This window comes from Pempheris klunzingeri, chromosome 5 (genome assembly GCF_042242105.1).
Source record: "Pempheris klunzingeri isolate RE-2024b chromosome 5, fPemKlu1.hap1, whole genome shotgun sequence".
NCBI lineage: Eukaryota > Metazoa > Chordata > Actinopteri > Acropomatiformes > Pempheridae > Pempheris > Pempheris klunzingeri.
The window spans coordinates 16,324,388-16,342,496 of NC_092016.1; the positions used below are offsets into that span (position 1 = coordinate 16,324,388).

Genomic DNA, 18,109 nt, shown 5'->3' on the forward strand with positions numbered 1-18,109 from the left:
CTCCTCCCTCCCTCCCTCCCTCTGAGGCCTGCTCACAGCCTCCTCCCCCTCTGCACGGACCAGATGACCCTCGGTGGATCCTCCTGAGCTCCATCAGAGTCTCTCCGCGGATCACCGAGCGCAGGCGGACGCGGATCAGAAGGAGCGCAAAACATTTCGAATCAGCCGCATCAGCGATGAACATCCACATCGTTTGGTAGAAGCAAACGGAGCCCCCACACCATACAAGACGCGTCGAGGATGAACGGGACTGCGGGATCGGCCACGGGATCGGCTTCTTGCCGTTTCGCCCACTATTTTGTTGTGTGTGGAGTGGACACGGAGACGGGCCTGGAGCCGGACGATGGAGCAGGTACACGGCCTATAAACACTGACCCCCCCCCCACACACACACACAGCAGAGGATGTGTTTCATGTCATACCTAAAACATTTACCATTTCATGTTGGCCTGTTTGTGTGACAGCCATTTAAATATGTTTTCATCGGACGCCACATTCCTCCTCCTTTTAAATGGTTGTTGACAACAACAACCATCTGTGAGTAGCCTGAGCAGAATATTAGCCTCTATTGTGGACAATAAAATTATATTTCTAATCATTTGATAATACATTTTCTCCTCTGAACATATAGTGCCATGTTGTGTTATTAGGGGTATGTTTTTTTGCTTGTGAAACAGATAAAAACATGAAATCCAAGAGGATGATAATTTTTTCTATGAATCTGAAGCCATTTTATTGAATTGAATATGACAGTTATGCTGTGTCGCCCTACGGTTTGACCTTATAATCTCTGCTTCAGGGGGAAACATTACAGATGTGTTCATTGTGTTTTGATCACATTTTTAAGACGGCGCTGAGAATTCAGCTTTGTTGCTTTCTGCAAGTCATCCGCTGCCACACTGCTCCTATGAAGAACACAGCAGAGAAGGGCTCCAGTAGAGAACAGAGGACAACAGCATCCCATCCTGACCAATGAAGCTGGTTCATCCAGGCAGTGTTTCATGGTTAAAACAGGGCCGTGTGTGAGGGCGAGCTCCCAGATTACAGTGCTCCGTAAATCTATAAAGCAGCCGTAATCTATGTGACGGCTGCTGCGTCTGCTCATACTCTCAAACACAGATTGGATCCTTTGTTTTACCACAAAAATCGCCTCCATCCTTTTCTCACAGAAAGCCGAAGGTGGTGAAGGAAAGACAGAGGAAATGGATGCTGTAATGTTGGTGGATGTGGGGGTTGCCACGGAGATGACAGCATGCAGGGATGCTGCCTTGTGTCAGAGGCTCGTGATGTATTTGCGGTGGGTGGAAATGGAGACATCAGGTGGTGTCGTGTCCTTCCATACTGAGGTGCTGACACTCGGCTCCGTGAGACGAGGACAGATTCACCCGGGAGCACTCTGTGACGTGTACACGTGTCTCTGAGCATGTGCGTGTGCGCCTCGGCCTTTGTGAGGAAAAACAGCTGTGCAGCTGTGCTGGGTACCTTGAATGTCACCTCCAGATTGGAGTTGTGGAGCCAAGCAGGAGTCACAGCCTGTACTCTCCCCCTGTGTTCTTTACAGCACGGATGCTGCTCATTCAGGGGACAATGGCTGGAAGCAGAAATGTTCAGCCCTGCTTTGCTCTTATTCTCTTTCAGCCGAACGTCTTCTGAATAAAAGCACAAGTCAGATATGAAAAATGTGTGTTTAGATCACATTTCTCTGCTGCAGATTATTTAATGCTCTAACTAGCCGTCAGGGACTTTGATATCTGGCTCCCTGCAGCGAGTGACAGCACTGCTGCTGCTGCTGTATCTGAGCTCCACCAATCTGCTTATGTAACAGCAGGTCATCTCAGACCCACTGCAGCAGGGGGCTCTGCTCCCTCCAAGGGACCTCTGTCTCTGTGTGAGTGTGTTCAACTTACACATTCTACAAGCTGCAGTCAAGTAAGAGATGTTGATTCTTTCGTGCACACCAGCCCTGTGAGCGTTAGGGTGTGCGGGGTGTTACAGTATCTCTTTTTGTGTGTAATTGGTGAATGCCTACAGAGAAACAATCTGCTCTTGTTGGCTTATCAATAGATGCCACTGTGTCTTCTGCAGCCTAATCAAATTTCACATGACGTTGCCTGTTGGCACGCTGAATGGCCGAGGCTTCAGCGCCCGTCCAGGCCCGATGACTGTCACAGGGGGGTGACATCAGCGGAGTGCGAGAACTCCCTGACCGAACATTTGAGAGCTGTTTCATAATGTTCAACTGATCACAAAGAGATGTTTTAACACACGTGCTGCCTGTACGCAGAAATTTTAATGCGAGTCATTTTATTTTTAGGGACTCTACACTTTGATGCTTTTATTTTGAGCATTTGAGCCCAGCACCACGTCTCTGTCTCAGGCTGAGATGAAAAGCAAAGCCTGTCATAGTTTTCGTCGCATGATTCACCTTCAGTGGACGGACGAATCTGTAACGCAAAGACTGAGTGATTTAAACTGTTTGAGCCTAAAAGGGATGAGGCCTCATCAGTCAGTGCCAGCTGACATGTGCTGTCATTTTAATCACTTTCTACTTTTTATATCTGCCCTCATCTACTCGTGTAATGATGTGATGAATGGGGCAGTGGGGGGTAATTCAGTCAGTGAACATGACAGATTTCCACCTTTTACAGCTGTTCAATCATCCATTAATAAATGGGCCTGTTTTAGGGATGGGTGACCATTAGAGGCCATAACAAGTCTTTGTGATGAATGTCTAAACTGCAGAATGAATATGAACCACTTTGTTGTTTCTGCCCTCCAAAAACATTGACAGTATTGATATAATAGTGAGAGCGATGATTACTTTCATTCCAATTAATCAAATAGTCGATACACAGAACATTGTTTAAAAACAGAAATGTTGAATATTAACCAGTTTCAGCATTTAATTGGTTGTATCTTATGTGATAGTAAACTGCTCAGACGAAGCAAGCAATTCCTAAAAACCTTTGGTTTTAGGAAATTATGAAGGACGGCTGTTGCTGTTTTCTGGCATTTTATGGACCAAACAATTAATCGATGAATCAAGAATAATAGCAGGCAGATAAAATGATTATGACAATAACCATTAGTTGAAGATGTAAAGTGTTCTGCTTCTCATTAGCTCATACATGCCCTCTGCTGTGTGCATGTTAATGTGTTAATTACAGCCTAACCGAAAGAGGCACTTAAGCTTTCATTCAAACACTAAAACAAACCTCCCTCTTCCTCTGCTCTGTGCAAAGCGTATGTGAGGAGGAGTGTGGGCTTTAATTGGGTCAGCTGATGAAACTCGGGTTGACGTAACCGCTGACGAGCTTTGTCTTGATGGTTATCTTCGAGGCCATAGCGGAAATCGCTACCATGGCAACTAGGTGTCCCTGTGCGTGGCTCCGTTGTGCCTCTCAGCGCCGACACCAATTTGTAACCGCAGCAAAGAACACTGACTCCCCCTCTTGTCTCTGTGATCCATTAGCTCCTGTCTCCCACCTACCAGTCTGACTCAGTTTAACTTGAAGTGGTGCTCCTTCCTCACTCTGCCTGCGGTGCAGTTCCATCTTGCTGTGCGTCATCTCGTAGGCAGGTGAGGTGGAGGATCCTGAGCGAGTGCGTCAAAGCTGGCAGCTCAGAGACGACAGTAGATTTTCCATTTACAGTTGTTTTTGTTCTCGTCACGGCAGTGGTGGGCATGAAGTCTGAGAACTCACAGTGGATTAGCGACTTGGGGAGCAAAGTGAAGAGCACTGATCAAGGGCATCCCCTCAGAAAGTGGAGGAATGATGAAATATTTCATTTGCTACTGTCAGTCGATTATACTTACACACACACACACACACACACACACACACACGGTTTATTTCTTTTTCAGCAGCTCCTCTTGCCCCACTCGTGCTCACACAGACAGCACTGTGCATGTAACCGGAGCTACCAGCTGACAGGAGGTGCAGAGGCTGAAGAGAGGAGAAACTTGAGCCAGACAGGACAATGCATCAAATCTGTGCATAGTGAATGTAGGAATATGTGGTAGACTTTTCTTCCATCCTGTAGTGTAGCTGTAGTATCGGAATCTGTCATCCTCTTGACGTATGAAGAAGCAGCATATTTTCATGCTGTGCACCCCCTGCTCGCGTAAAGAGTTTCCTACTGCAGAGTGTCAGGGATGAGGGGTGCTGTACCGCTTTCCAGTCTCTCTCTATGGTAATGGGGTGAGTTACATAACTCTTGGAAGGGTTTTTCCCTCTTTGCTGCAGAAAGGCCTTTGCTGTCAACAACAGATTAACTTTTTCTTTTTTTCAGCCTCTGTCAGATAAGGTCGTCCTGTCCCAGCTTTTTCATAAATCAGAGCTGCTCCTCTGTTCTGTCCGTTTCATCTTGTAATGAACCCTGTCTCAGCAGCAGAAGAGCACGCTGTACTGATCTGATGATATGATGTCTTTTTCTCTGCGTCTGTCTGTCTGTCTGGCAGGTGAAGGCTTTGAGCAGAGCCCCATTCGACGGTCCTTCAAGTCAAAAGTTCTGGTGCACTACCCTGAAAGCACTGACAGAAACCCCTTCAACAAAGATGCTGTCAACATGGTGAGATTCTCAATGTCATTCATTCTCTATCACAACAATGGAAACGATAAGGAGGGACAAGATGTGCCTTGTTTGCAGGGCAAATGTGTTGTGGCTTTTCCAACCAGTGTATGTTTACATTGTTACAAGTGGTAAAAGAGGAACATGGTACAAAAATCAACTGGAGAAAAAGGGCAATAGGAGCCATTTATCTTTGCTTGCTCGCCCTTTCCTCCCCTTTTTTTGTCTCAGTAGACAGAACATGTTTATTGTTCTCTGCTGAAAAGCAGGTCAAGATGATGAAAGCATGAACCTCAAAAGAATTATTATCATCCAGCTGGAATTAAATTAATTTTACTGTCTTATTTCCCTTTGCCACATATAAAAATGTTTTATGAACAACCTCATAGTAGTCACCCCAGTATTTAGTCTTATTTATGAAATGTATGGTCTCATTAAACATTTTTAATGTGGCTTTACTGGATTTTGAGACCCAGAAACAATTACATGTGTCAGTAGCACAAATGCTCACAGATATACACATTCTCACACCTTGTTATTCTATATTAAGCTACTTGCTCAGCATCTTGTTTCGTGTAACTGATACACGTTTTCCTTTTGAGAGGATGGGTCAGTTTTGGCATTGAGTAGCTTTCACAGAACAACATTAAGACAGTTCGTGGATCAGCTTTGCACCAATGCCATGATTGGCTTTTCTGCAGGCTACAAGCTTATTTTATTAGGTAGGTATTAGGTATTAGGTATCTGCAATCTTTCCTCTACAGCCTCCTCAACGCTGTTTGGAACGGCATATTCTATAATGGCTTTTATTGCATTTACAATGTCTCAGATAGTTTAGTGTAAATTCAAAAGACAACGGTATAGTTTAGAGAATCCACAGTTTTTATGCCCAGTATCACTTATTGAGGTCATTATTAGGTTTTGTGGCTTTATTCCTAACCTCCTCTATATTATTTATTGTCCTCAGCTCTGTATGCCGAGGGGTCTATCCTTCCGCACGCAGGCAGACCGACTCGACTCCCAGTTTCACTCGTTCACCATGTCTCTTGACGATGGTACGCGTTCCTATGGCTTTGTCCACACCTTCTACGAGGAGGTTACCAGCCCTCAGATCATCACCGCCATGCAAACTCTCTACCAGATGCACCACGTGGAGCGCCATTCAGCTTCATCTGCGTCCTCCCCCTCTTCCTCATCTTCATCTGCCTCCTCGCCCTCCACCTCCAGCATGGACTCGCTTGCGAGCAGCTTGGATGAGTCAGACGCTGAGTCTCTGGTCGGGGTTTCCGCCTGCCTCGGCTGTGCAGGCTCCTTCGATCCAGCACGGGACACTCTGTATGTGTCCAAAGCCCTCTGCATCCTCACGCCGCTGCCCTTCCTTCACGCTGCTCGACAGTTCCTGTCTCAGCTGCACCAGGCTGTGGCGTCACACACAGCGCCGCCCCTCCCTCTAGAGAGCTACATCCATAATATCCTGTACGAGGTGCCCCTGCCTCCCCCTGGCAGGTCGTTGAAGTTCCACGGGGTGCAGGGGCCCATCATGTGCCAGCGGCCTGGGCCGGGTGAGCTTCCGTTGGGGGAGTATCCTCTTGGAGAGGCATTTTCCCTGCTGGGTGTGGACAATATGGTGCAGGTGCTTACCTGTGCACTTCTGGAGACACAAGTCCTGCTTTACTCTCAAGGTAAGCACACTGCTCAGCTGTTAGTGTGTTTGAGATGATGCTCAAAATAAGAAATTCCAATATAACATTTACTGATTACCTCTATGCAGATAAGGTCGTTGCACAGGAAGATATTAATGTCATTAATTCAGTTTTTGAGTTCTTATAGAGTGTAAAAGAGCATTTGTGTGAGTACACTGATGAGCACTTTCAGTCAAGTGTGTGTGGTTTTGCAGAATTTAACAAATTCAATTTAACAAATTAAAAAACAGCTGTTTTTATGCTTAACAAGATACTGTTGATAACATGTCAGACACATAACATTATAATGCAGAATTAAGATCAAGAGATGGTGCAAAATGAAGGACAATATATAAACCACGTGAAATAAAACAAAAGGTCCCTGTTTTTCTAAGTTAACTCCAATAATCCCACATGTAACCTACAACAGATTCTTGAAATACTGCAGGGAAACTAACAGTTCAATTTCATGAATGTGGAACATCTTCAGTCATTAACTGGGCTGAGCTCTGCAGCATGTAAACAGGAATAGGAATAAACTGTTCTATAAGTAACTCAGCTTCACTACTAGATACTGTTAAAGGGAATGTACTTGAACCCCATGAAAATGAGTTATTCTCTTGGTACTTATAGTTGATTAATTCATGTTAATGTCCTATCTTGTCTGATCTTTCTCACCCTGTCAGACTACCAACGTTTGATGACGGTGGCAGAAGGCGTCACCACCTTATTATTCCCGTTCCAGTGGCAACACATCTACCTACCCATTGTTTCTGCACCGCTGCATCACCTCCTGGATGCTCCTGTGCCGTTCCTGATGGGTATCCAGCGCAGAGATGGAGCTCAGCAATCGTCTCTCCACCTACCACACGAGGTGCAGAATTAAACAGGGATCTTATGTAGAAATGCATCTCAGTCAGTCTGAATTTCAGGACGCAATTATTTCAAAAGGATCTAGAAATATTTTGTGAAACTGAGACATTCTTTGAGCCATTTGCTGTGTGCAGCATGCGTGATAATTTGCTCTCTGCCTTCAGCTTGTCGAACTGAGACGATAAATTTCCTCAGAGCTCCCTCCTCCCCCCTCGCAAATCCAGTCCTGCATCCAAGATAACTTTATGCTGCATGAATATCTCTCTGAAGCCTCTTTGAAGTCACTCTGCCCCAGAAAGGAGGCAGTTGAAGGACAGCTCGAGGGGGGATGAAAGCAAAACTGCAGAGCATGAGAGATCCAGAATAATGGGACTCACTGAATAATTAATGAGAATTAAGAATCACCACTTATGTCCTGAGTTGTAATATTTGATGTATGAGGTGGTTATTTGCAAGGAAGTGGGAAGTATTTTAATCACTCACTTATGATTTGGTAGAAATGTCTTTTTCTTCTTGTATTAATTTTTGTGAACACTGACAAAGACAGAGTTCGGCTCACATGGTCCAATAAACCTTAAACGTAGATGGTCCACCTTAATACTGACATGCAGAAAAGCTTTATATATATACTTCTGCCCCAATTTTCACGTTTGAATGAAAGACACGATGAAAAGTAGTGAAGACATTAATGAGGAGGATGAAGCTGCAGAAAGTAGGCTGCCAGCGAAAGAGGGTGTCTGCAACTGTCCACTCCACAGCACATCTCCCAGCTTCCCCCGGGGCTGTAAACTGACAGCCTGAGGTCACTGATGAAGGTCACGCTGCTGCTGACTGCGCTGTGCTCCACCGCTGCTTACAGAGGCAGTATTTTTAAATCGGTGCCTATCGTTCTCACAAAGTTCTGTAATTCATGGCTCAGCAGCTTCATGGGCACAGGTTTCTGTTTGCCTGTGTCAAAGTCTGATATCGCAGGTTTCCACCATTTCCCCTGTTGCAGTGATAGCATTAATCATTAGATAATCCTTCACATGCTAATATCCTCTGAGGGCTTATCACCACAAAATGCCAAGAATCTATTAATGGAATATAAATCTTCATCTCTGATCTTAATTGGATGTTAAAGCTCTGCAGCTTTGTCTCCATGAGATGAAGAAGAGCCTGTACATTGTGACTGGTTAAACCTGTTATGATTATCTGATGAAGGAGCCACTTTAAAGGTTCCATATTCTGCTCATTTTCAAGTTCATGTTTGTACTTGGAGGTCCTACTAGAGCAGGTATATGGTTTACTAAGATGGTGCAGGAGAGACAGAGAGAGGGTGAGCTTTTCTTAGAGTTTAGCGCTCTCCAGGCACACATTTAATTTGAAAAGACGTGCATTTCAGTGCTTTTTCATATCTTTAACCCTCCTGTTTTGTCTCTTCACAGGCCAACCTGTGCTTTGTGGACATTGACAACCACTGTGTCGAGGTCCCCGAGGACCTTCCCATGTTTCCTGACCAGACCGAGTTAATCCAGGAATTGAGTGAGGTTCTGCTGCGTTTTGGACTCCCCCCACACGGCGGTGTGATCACCAAGCCTGCCGCCACCTCCCCTCGCCTGAGCAGCCTGGTGCTGGAGGATCTGATGGAGGACAGAAGGAACGGGAACCTCGGGGGTGAGGAGCTGGCGGTGCTGGAGAGGCTTCAGGCTCTGGCGCGGAGGTGTGGAGGAGGAAAAATATCAGATGGAGGGAAGACACTGGGACACGTGTTTGAGGAGGAGGAGGAAGAGCTGAAGGCTGCAAAGCTGAACATTCAGCTGAGGGAGGTGTTTTCTGGACGTTTTGCTGCCATATTTGGCAGGTATGAGGAGTTTGTCATCCATAGCACCCTTGATTTGGACTCCTGGTTGAGCAACCGAGAGGGGACGTTTAGCTTTGACAAGGTACTTCAGCAGATGTCAATGCACTGATAGATCTAATAAAACTACTGTATTCATACCAACTATTTCCACACTTGTTGTGATTATTTTTCAGTGTTTTTGAAACATTATATCCCTGTCCATGTTGTTGAAAGTGTTTATGCTTTTCAATGTTTCAGGGTTCCTTTCTCTCAGTTCAGCCTGCGGCACACTTGCACTTCTTGTCCCGCTTCCTGGAGACGTCCATGTTTTCTTCTTTTGTGGATGGGAAGGTGATATCTCGCTGGGCGGATAGAGAGCCACTGCAACAGCTGTTTGACAACCGCCTGGAGAGAGAACGACTGTATGACACAGACGAAGAGGACTCCCGTAACTGTCACTACAGGAAGTGCACCTCGCTCTTTGAGTCAGGTACTGGGACTGACTATGACACACATGTTGCCCCACAAGTCACAAAATAAACACTGTAGTCCTATAACATGAAACGCAAGGCAAAATATGGAACAAAATCAGAAATGTGGCTCTAATGTTAACTGTTAATATATCGTGCATCGTTGTTTTACTATAACCTGAAGACAACATTTTCATATATGTTCATGTAAATTTAACGATGATGTGTATGTGCTGAGATAACTGCTTCATTAGGTTTACAGATTCTGGAGAGAAGCCCTCAGACATCTATATAACTGAAAGGACTTTGGCACTTATAGTAACCTCAGTTATTACAGACAGTTTCTTAAAGAAACTGTACATTTTAATAACAACCCATGCGTTTAGATTGCGTACAGTCAGAAATTAGACTGATCCCCAGCTGCTAGATTCAGCAGGATGATGTGATTGAAGTAGATGCCAGATTTTCAAGAGGGAATCTCCAAATCTGTCACCATCTGTCCTTCAGGGTTTAGACCGTATGTTGATTATGTTGCTTGGCTCTCTCTCTCTCTTTTGTGATAAACACTTGCGTAAAGATCTTGCGTAAACTCTTCTTATGGGGACTTTCAGTAGAATTAACAATTCAAATACATTGACATTGACATGACATTTTTTAAATGTAAATTAAAATCAAGTGGTCTGATAAATAACTTGAACACAAGAGAGAAGTCCTATAATGTGATATGAGTGGGGAGAGACTGGTAGAGTTTGGGAGTTAGAGAGGGGTGAACTGAAGGATATGGTAGAGGATGAGCATTATCTGGTACAAGCAGAGGACACAGCTTTGTGTTGAATGAAAACCCTTTCAGACTTTCTGCTTTGAAGTCCTGCCAACCTCTCTGCAGAAAATGCACTGCTTGCATCTCAGCCTGTCTGTACCACTGTTCACATTTAGACTCAGAGACGCATCTCTTTGAACATATATCATATATCATACTGTCTGTTACATTATTTCACTATTATTTCATTATTCTCTGGTAATGCATGGTATTGTACAGTAATCTGTGGCATTCTATGGTAGATACCCCTGTTGGATATTAATCATTGCTTTGTTTGCCTCTGCAGCTCAAGACATTGAGCGCAGACTGCTGAAAGCTGACCACACAGCCATACACCCCCACCTGCTGGACATGAGGATTGGCCAGGGTCGCCACCAGCCAGGCTACTTCCCCAAGCTGCAGGCTGATGTCCTTGCACAGGGACAAAACACCAACAAGTGAGCCTTTGTTTGCTGCTGTTCTTCAGTGAGAATACATTAGAGCTGTAAAGGCCAAGCACAGGGGCTATGAAGAGTAGGCTAATACCGTCACTATGTGAAAAAAAAGATATTTGTGTGTGTGTGTGTGTGTGTGTGTGTGTGTGTGTGTGTGTATATATATATATATATATATATATATATATATATATAAAATTGTATATTCCCCCTAAAGTAAGATATCCACATACTTTTGGAGGAAACATACATCCAAATAGAACGCTGAGCTTCTTTAAACGTTTATCACAATAAATATTAAGAAGCTAAAAGTACTTATAAACAGTTGGAATAATTATCCAAAAGTAAAGAATTAATAGTTGAAATTGTCAGCTAAATGTAGTCGATAAAAGTATGAAATAATTATCTCGCACACACTTGGAAATGTGAAATTTATTTTGTTATGTTATCTGGGTGAACAGGTGGTCCAGTCGTGTGACAGCATCTCGCAGGACCAACCCCAAGAGATCAACAGTGGCAGAACACTCAGGAGTGGACAACGAACAGAGACTGGTACCTTCAATCGTACACACACACACACACACACACACACACACACACACACACACACACACACACACACACACACACACACACACACACACACACACACACACACACACACAGGCCTCAGTATTGTGTCTAATTTAGTCCCTTATATTTATTCAACAGAAGCACACATTTGCAAGGAAGAATCTGCGCCAGTCTAAGCTACTTGACTCATCGCCTCAAGCTGTCACTCAGACTCACAGAGAGTTCGTTGACGGGCTGCTGAGCGAGTGCCGTCTGAAGGTGAGAGCTCCATCTGTGTGCTAATGGGGGCGCTGCTTTCTTACCTCATCGCTCAAGGTTAATGTCTTGTCTGGCTTCTTAGACCAAACGGATGCTGATGGAGAGGATGGGGAAGGAGAGTGTGGAACTGGGTCAGGGAGAAGCCAACATCACAGGCCTGCAGGAAAACACGCTCATTCACGGTCTGTGTGACCTACTGGAGAGAACCTGGGGCCATGGTCTGCAGCTGAAACAGGTCAGACACACAACATGACATGCTTTACGAGTTCACATGACCTAAAAAAAAACACATGGAACTGTGGAAATTCACATCGTGCATACGAACACTAACTGTAACTGTATGCATATTGACAAGTGTGTTTATTCTGAACAGGGGAAGTCCGCTCTTTGGTCCCATCTGCTTCACTACCAGGCCGCCCAGGGGAAGACGGAGACACCAGCTGAGTCTCCAGGTCAGAGCACAGCCCCGCTGTTTTGTTTTTCTTGTGTAAATCAGAGATAAGAGTCGAATGATCCTTAAACCTGCTGTCTGTTCAGGGTCAGACCAGAGGACGTTCGAAGATGGCTCTCTGCTCCCAAGAGGATCGATCTTACACGACATGAGGTAACGAGAGCAAACATACTTTAATGCTGGAAAGAGTTCCACTACACACGTTATATCTCCAGCATTTAGATCTATAAAGAAATACCCAGAATAGTCATTAGATACAATGTTATGAGTAAAAGCTGAGCAGTAGAGCTTGTTTTTATTTGCTCATACCTCTCGCTCATCTGTCTGTCTGTTGTTCTTTCAGGTTTATCCAGACCATGAGTGAGGGTCTGTCTGAGGTGGGTCAGGCTCGGGCCTGGATCCACCTGGCTCTGGAGAAGAAAATGCTTTCCCAACACCTGAAAGAACTGCTTACAAACCAGGAGCTGCTCAGGTCCGAGTTCACTTATAATTTGCCCAGTGACGAGTAGACACACATGTAACATTGGATGTCATTGATAGGAAGTTCCATGATTGTGACTTAGTTTGTTTTGCTTTCTTCTTGTTCCCTGACAGGCAGCTGTATAAACCACACGCATTCCTGCTCTGTGAGGAAGAACGGGAGCAGTTTTTGTTCCACTTGCTCTCTCTCAACACTGTGGACTACCTCTGCTTCACACGCGTCTTCACCTCCATCAGTAAGTCATGTAAACATTAACAAGAAAATTCACACAGACCCCCCCTACACCTCAAACAGTAGACATTAAAATTACCCTATTTAAAATTCTATTGACTCTGAATATTGTGTTAGGGAGAGTTGGGCAATTTTAAGTTTGAAGAAAATGACATGAATAAATAAAACTATGCTCTGGGTCTCTTGCACCTCTCCAGATATCCCATACCGTGTCGTTATAATACCAATGAAGAAGCTGAGCATCGCTATGGCAACAGTTAACCCGTGGGTGTGCGTGTCAGGAGAACTGGGCGATTCAGGAGTTAGACAGATATCGAAGAATACACAAGAGATATTTTTCCAGGTACGTGTACACTCCTCAGCAGTAAGGTCAGCGTCACATCTGACACAGAGATCCACACAGATCTACACTTACTCTGGTTTGTGTTTCTATTTCAGTGCAAGAACCTGGGCAGGCTGAGCACCCTGCAGCTGGGACAGGAGAACACTGGCCTGTTGGCCAAGTGTCTGATAGACTGTGTGATGGTGTACAATGAGATCACTGGACACACCTACAAGTACGACTCTTAATCTGACCTTGACCTCACTGCATGTGCAAGAACGTGTTTGTAGACAGCAGCTCCCCATTTCATAAAGATATGATAATATATTTAAATATTGGATATCTGAGCCTCCTCAAACACTCCCATGACACAGCTGCTCACATGTCACATGGCATCACATGTTAATAACATAATATAGACATAGGCACATCTATCACAATGACCATGCAGTCACTTATTTTCTATCTGAAGCTTATTTCAGGTCTCCATATGTTTAATCAGCACCATATTGACATAGTAGCGTAGTAGGGAGCAAATCAGTCTAAAGATACACGAGTTCACTGTTATCTTTTGTTTGTAGTTAATGGGCAGAACACGCTGTTCTCCTTTAAGTTATTTAGAAAAATAAACACACTGCTGATGCTACGCTGGCAAATTAGAACAGATTGCATTTATCTACGGCATGTTTTCACATTGGATGTAATGAGCCGCCGTCTTCTGTCCTTTCAGGTTCCCATGCGGACGTTGGCTGGGGAAAGGCGTGGGTGACGGCAGCTTGGAGAGAGTTCTCATTGGTCAGCTGGTGTCACCTGGTGGAGAGGAGGATGCTGGAAGATGGACAGGGACGCCTCCAGAGCTGGCCTCTCCTTCTCAGAGTATGAGGACAGTGCTGGGATCGCTTGGCAGCCGAAGCAGTGCGTACCGACAAAGAGCACATTCTTTAGTACAATAGCTGACCTACTTGTTGATATGCTCACGACAACACAACAGACTCTGCTCCTGTGTCACCTTTCTATGTAGCCCCCGTCCTCTTCCCCTCATGTTTGTCACCGTTTGTCCTCCTGTTTCTGTTTGTAACTATTCTTGATTTATCTCGTCAGGGATGCTGTCCGGTGAGGTACAAGAGGACATGAGGGAGGCAGCAAATAACCTTGTTAAACACTTCCATAAAACCGAACAGGAGGTATGTGACTGTAATAGTGAGTGTGTCTCACCGATTCAGCTCCTATAGTCATTTAACCCGTCGGCTCACTAAGCTAAAATGGAGTGACACTGTTTAATGCAAAGAAGAGCATTTCTGCAGCGACGTGTCAGACTGCCAACCTCCTGCTTGTGTTATTTTTATCTCCAACATGGTTCATTACCCCAGCTAGGTCTCATTTGTGTATCAGACTCGCCTCTCTCATCTCAGCAGCAAGTTAAAAGCGCTGAAGAGACTTGATGGATCACTTTAATTTCTCTGTAACAGGCCTGCAGTTCATTGTAATAACATCTTTAGTTCACAGGCTTTAATGTACAAGCATTTTCTCTGTTCTGTTCAGTCTTGGTTAATGAAAGAAGAGCCCTTTAGATGAGAAAATAAACAAATTGTCTGTTGTGGAGGATTTGGGAAAATTACAGCGCCACTCATATGAGAGGACTGACTGAAGCTGAAATATGACCCTCTTACTTACAATGCCTCTATCAACCCTGTTCCCATTTCTTTCCTCCCAGAGGGGAAACCTGACAGTGTTGTTGTGTGGTGAAGGAGGTCTGGTGCTTTCTTTGGAGAAGTTCCTCCTGCACGGGTTCAGATCTAACCGTCTTTTCCAGAGGAACGTGTTTGTTTGGGACTTTGTGGGTAAGTGCTGCGAGCGTTGAGTTGATGTTTTACTCGCTCGCTGATGCCCGTTTTCTGTCTCCATCTAGTGGTGGTCAATATGAGTCCCACATATTGAATTGCATGCAACAAAGCATGATTGATGTGTTTTGCTAGGATCCAGTGTTATAGTGTTTGTCTTCCACAGCCTCATTTTCCCTTATTATCAGTATATCAATAAGTTATGAGCTGACGGTGTGACCAATTCTTTCCCATAGAGAAAGCAGTGGTTTCCATGGAGACTGCTGATCAGATGGGTGACCTGCATGGATCAACGCTGACAAAGGGTCCACCTTGCGACTCACTGTGCCACTACGTCAACGCCATCAACGCCTCACCACGAAACATCGGAAAAGAGGGAAAGTTCCAGCTCTTTGTCTGCCTGGGAATCAGGTGAGTGGTCCTAATTTTTAAAAACTCAAGTAAAAGAGAGACCACAAAGAGTAACCCAAATAATAAGAGAAACACTTAAGCACATCTGAAGAAATTTAAAGAGACATGCCCCTTACTTAGATGGCTGGGGAGTGTAATAGGAGCCACAATGTTACCATTAGGTTTAATAAGTGGACTGATGCTGGACTAATGTAATTAAGCCTAGCAGGTGGATTTAGACTATGTATAAAACAGAAATAGGGAGAAACTTAAAATGTTCTTTCTGCTGGAAACTGTGATTTTTAAAGCATCCTGGTCACTTTGCTGTGTTGGGCAAAGGTGATATTAGTTTCCTTCCTGAGGCCCTGAGGAAGTAGCCCGCCACATGACTACACTCTCATACTTTACATAACGAACAGTTCAGGCAGGGCAAGTGTCGGCCCTCACTCTCAAATGCACTGCAAAAAAATCATTCATATCTCTGTGCAAATTTGATAAACGTTGTTTTCAATCAACTAAGAATTTGACTTAGTGTTATGTTAGTGCTGTTCTTTACTTACAGCACCTCCAAAAGTAAAAAAAAAAAAAACAAACCCTGATCCATCACATTTCTCTGACACAATCAAAGTGATCTACAAGTCAAGCAACAATTACGAGCACTTTTCAAAATTCAGATTCAGTTCATTTCAGGTGGAGAAGGATAATAAGATGTAGATAACATCAGACGACACCATTTCAACTATCACTGTTTTCTGGTAAATCAAATCTAAGTGATGTATTGGCTAACATTTCATACTGAATTTTGCTCTACAATACTGTATGTAGACTGCATAATTATTTAGTCACCATTAAATGGGTTTGTGTCTAGTCAGTAACTAAAGTCAAATGTCGTCTCTTTTTCTGTCCATTTCTCTTAATATGTTCTGTCAGTCAAAGAAAACAGCATTAAAGCAGTAGGAACAGTTTAGCTGCATATTTTAGGTGCAAAAAAACCTAGTTTCTTGTGGTTGAAAGTTGTTTCAATACTAAACTCCACTGGAGATCTATGTGACCATTTTCGACTACTGACCTGTTCCTCTTTTCAGGGACTGGCTTCTCTCTCAGTGGCTTCCCCTGCTGGCTGAGTGTCCAATGACAGCACGGACCTACGAGGAAGGCGCTCTGCTGCGGGACCGTGCTGCCGTACACTCCCTCTCCCGCATCCTACACACACTCAATGAGTTCACCGTCACCCTGGAGACTGCACTGGTTAAAGGAGTTGACCTCTGACGCTGACGGATGAGCACAGAGTTCAGCCGCTGCTTTGTCACCTACTGCTGGAATGCTGCTGGGTACAAATATTCATCTTTCCATCTGCGGGGGGAAGGAAGTACATTCAGACACTTGGGAAATGTGACTTTATCGTAAAAAAAAGGACAGTGGACCAGATGAAGTCGCTGGCAACTCAAGCTCCAAACATATTGCCTTGTTCACTGATGTAAATGTCTTATATACTGTATTTGCTTCAGGAAATAGTCGGATTTTTCCTATGCTTGTTTACACTGTGAAATTCTGTTTCCCCAAGGAGAAATAGAGAGTCATTCATAACCTCACATCTACAGTAGATATTTTCACAGCTCACATCATTTACTGTACCTGCCCTTAGGACAACTATAACTCTCCTTCAACTGCTGTATTGCTTGCACTCGAATTTTAAACTAAGCACATGCATGGCCAAAATCTGTTCGTTTTATGTCTTACTGTGTTGTGATCCGAAATATCAGGACTCAGGCCTTATTATATAAAAATGTTTCCTCATTCGTTGAATATCTTAGTAAATATACTCCAGAAAGATAATGGTCCCACTCTATAATATGTTACAAAATGTTCTATTATTATGCTCTTGTTATATGGTGTGACATCTTGCCTGTTTCTCATTCTTTATTATAGTTTTACATGCTGCAGAATCGTCCTCATGAAATTCTCAGTTGGTGAAACACTGAAACTAAACTGGTGTCCTAATTGTGTCAGTTCAAATAGACTTTGTCACTTTGTCAGAAAGCTTTATTTTCCCCTCTCTCATTGTAAATATTTTGCTCCATTAGATCTTTGATAGAACTGTGCCCATTTGGTATTATGGTGTAATGAATTAGTGGCATATTTTTCTGTATAAAGGCATCTTGTTTGTGTCTGTGTAAAACAATAGATTCCACTATGGACACACTTCTACTACTGATTATGTAGACAATAGTCATGCTCTTTGTTTCTAAACTGTTCAATTGTGTTCAGCCAATGAACAGAGCACAGGTTATTAGAAACGCTAGGTATTATGTTGATGTCGCATTTAATTTAACAGTTGAAGAATAATGAAATTGCTGTCTCCTGCACTGTCCTGCAAGCACTATGTAACAATGACCAGGCCTCTATTATCATTTAAATACAGATTAGAGAAAGCAATAATGAATTGTTATTTATGAAATGTCTTGTCAAAGATTAAAGTTAATATTGACATAACTGAAATGTCTTGGTATCATTTTTTGTGCTCTTCATTCAGATCTGTAAAAGGACATAAGATTCTTGAATTGTAAAAATGATTTTCAGTCGCATAAAAAGTTCACTGTATAGTTAATACACAAAGAATTTAAATGTATTCTTTCCAAATGCACACACAACCAACTATTGTATATAAACTGTGTTTTTTTTGTGCCCTCTGACTGAAACTCTCTAGATCAATTTGAGGATGGTGTTGGCACTGTTGGCAATCAAAGCAGCCTCATACAGGGGACGGACCAGAGAATGAAGGTGTAGTGTAATGTAATTCAACGAGTAAGTAAAGTAAAATCTCAATTTGTGAATGCTGTGGTGCTAAATTTTTATTTATACTCGAGCAATTTTTGAAGAAAAACTGTG

General features: G+C 43.6%; 2 protein-coding genes across 2 annotated transcripts in view; one reads left to right on the forward strand and one right to left on the reverse strand.

Moving 5' to 3' along the window:
* The first annotated feature begins 120 nt into the window (after positions 1–120).
* Positions 121–17,647, forward strand: LOC139201095 (DENN domain-containing protein 5B-like). Its single transcript, XM_070830325.1, has 21 exons — positions 121–352; positions 4,463–4,572; positions 5,540–6,254; positions 6,941–7,128; positions 8,555–9,052; positions 9,208–9,439; positions 10,526–10,676; positions 11,135–11,225; positions 11,385–11,504; positions 11,587–11,739; positions 11,878–11,956; positions 12,042–12,108; positions 12,299–12,427; positions 12,550–12,671; positions 12,865–13,010; positions 13,106–13,224; positions 13,720–13,904; positions 14,091–14,173; positions 14,704–14,830; positions 15,067–15,241; positions 16,306–17,647. The coding sequence occupies exons 1-21, from the start codon at positions 241–243 to the stop codon at positions 16,487–16,489; spliced, it is 3,786 nt and encodes a 1,261-aa protein (XP_070686426.1). The 5' UTR covers positions 121–240; the 3' UTR covers positions 16,490–17,647.
* The window catches only part of LOC139201110 (ubiquitin-conjugating enzyme E2 H-like), a 160,483-nt gene continuing 152,374 nt past the window's right edge, over positions 10,001–18,109 (reverse strand). The window contains exon 8 of the transcript XR_011584309.1: positions 10,001–10,013. The gene's annotated coding sequence lies outside the window, so the exon portion shown is untranslated. The remainder of the gene's footprint in view (positions 10,014–18,109) is intronic.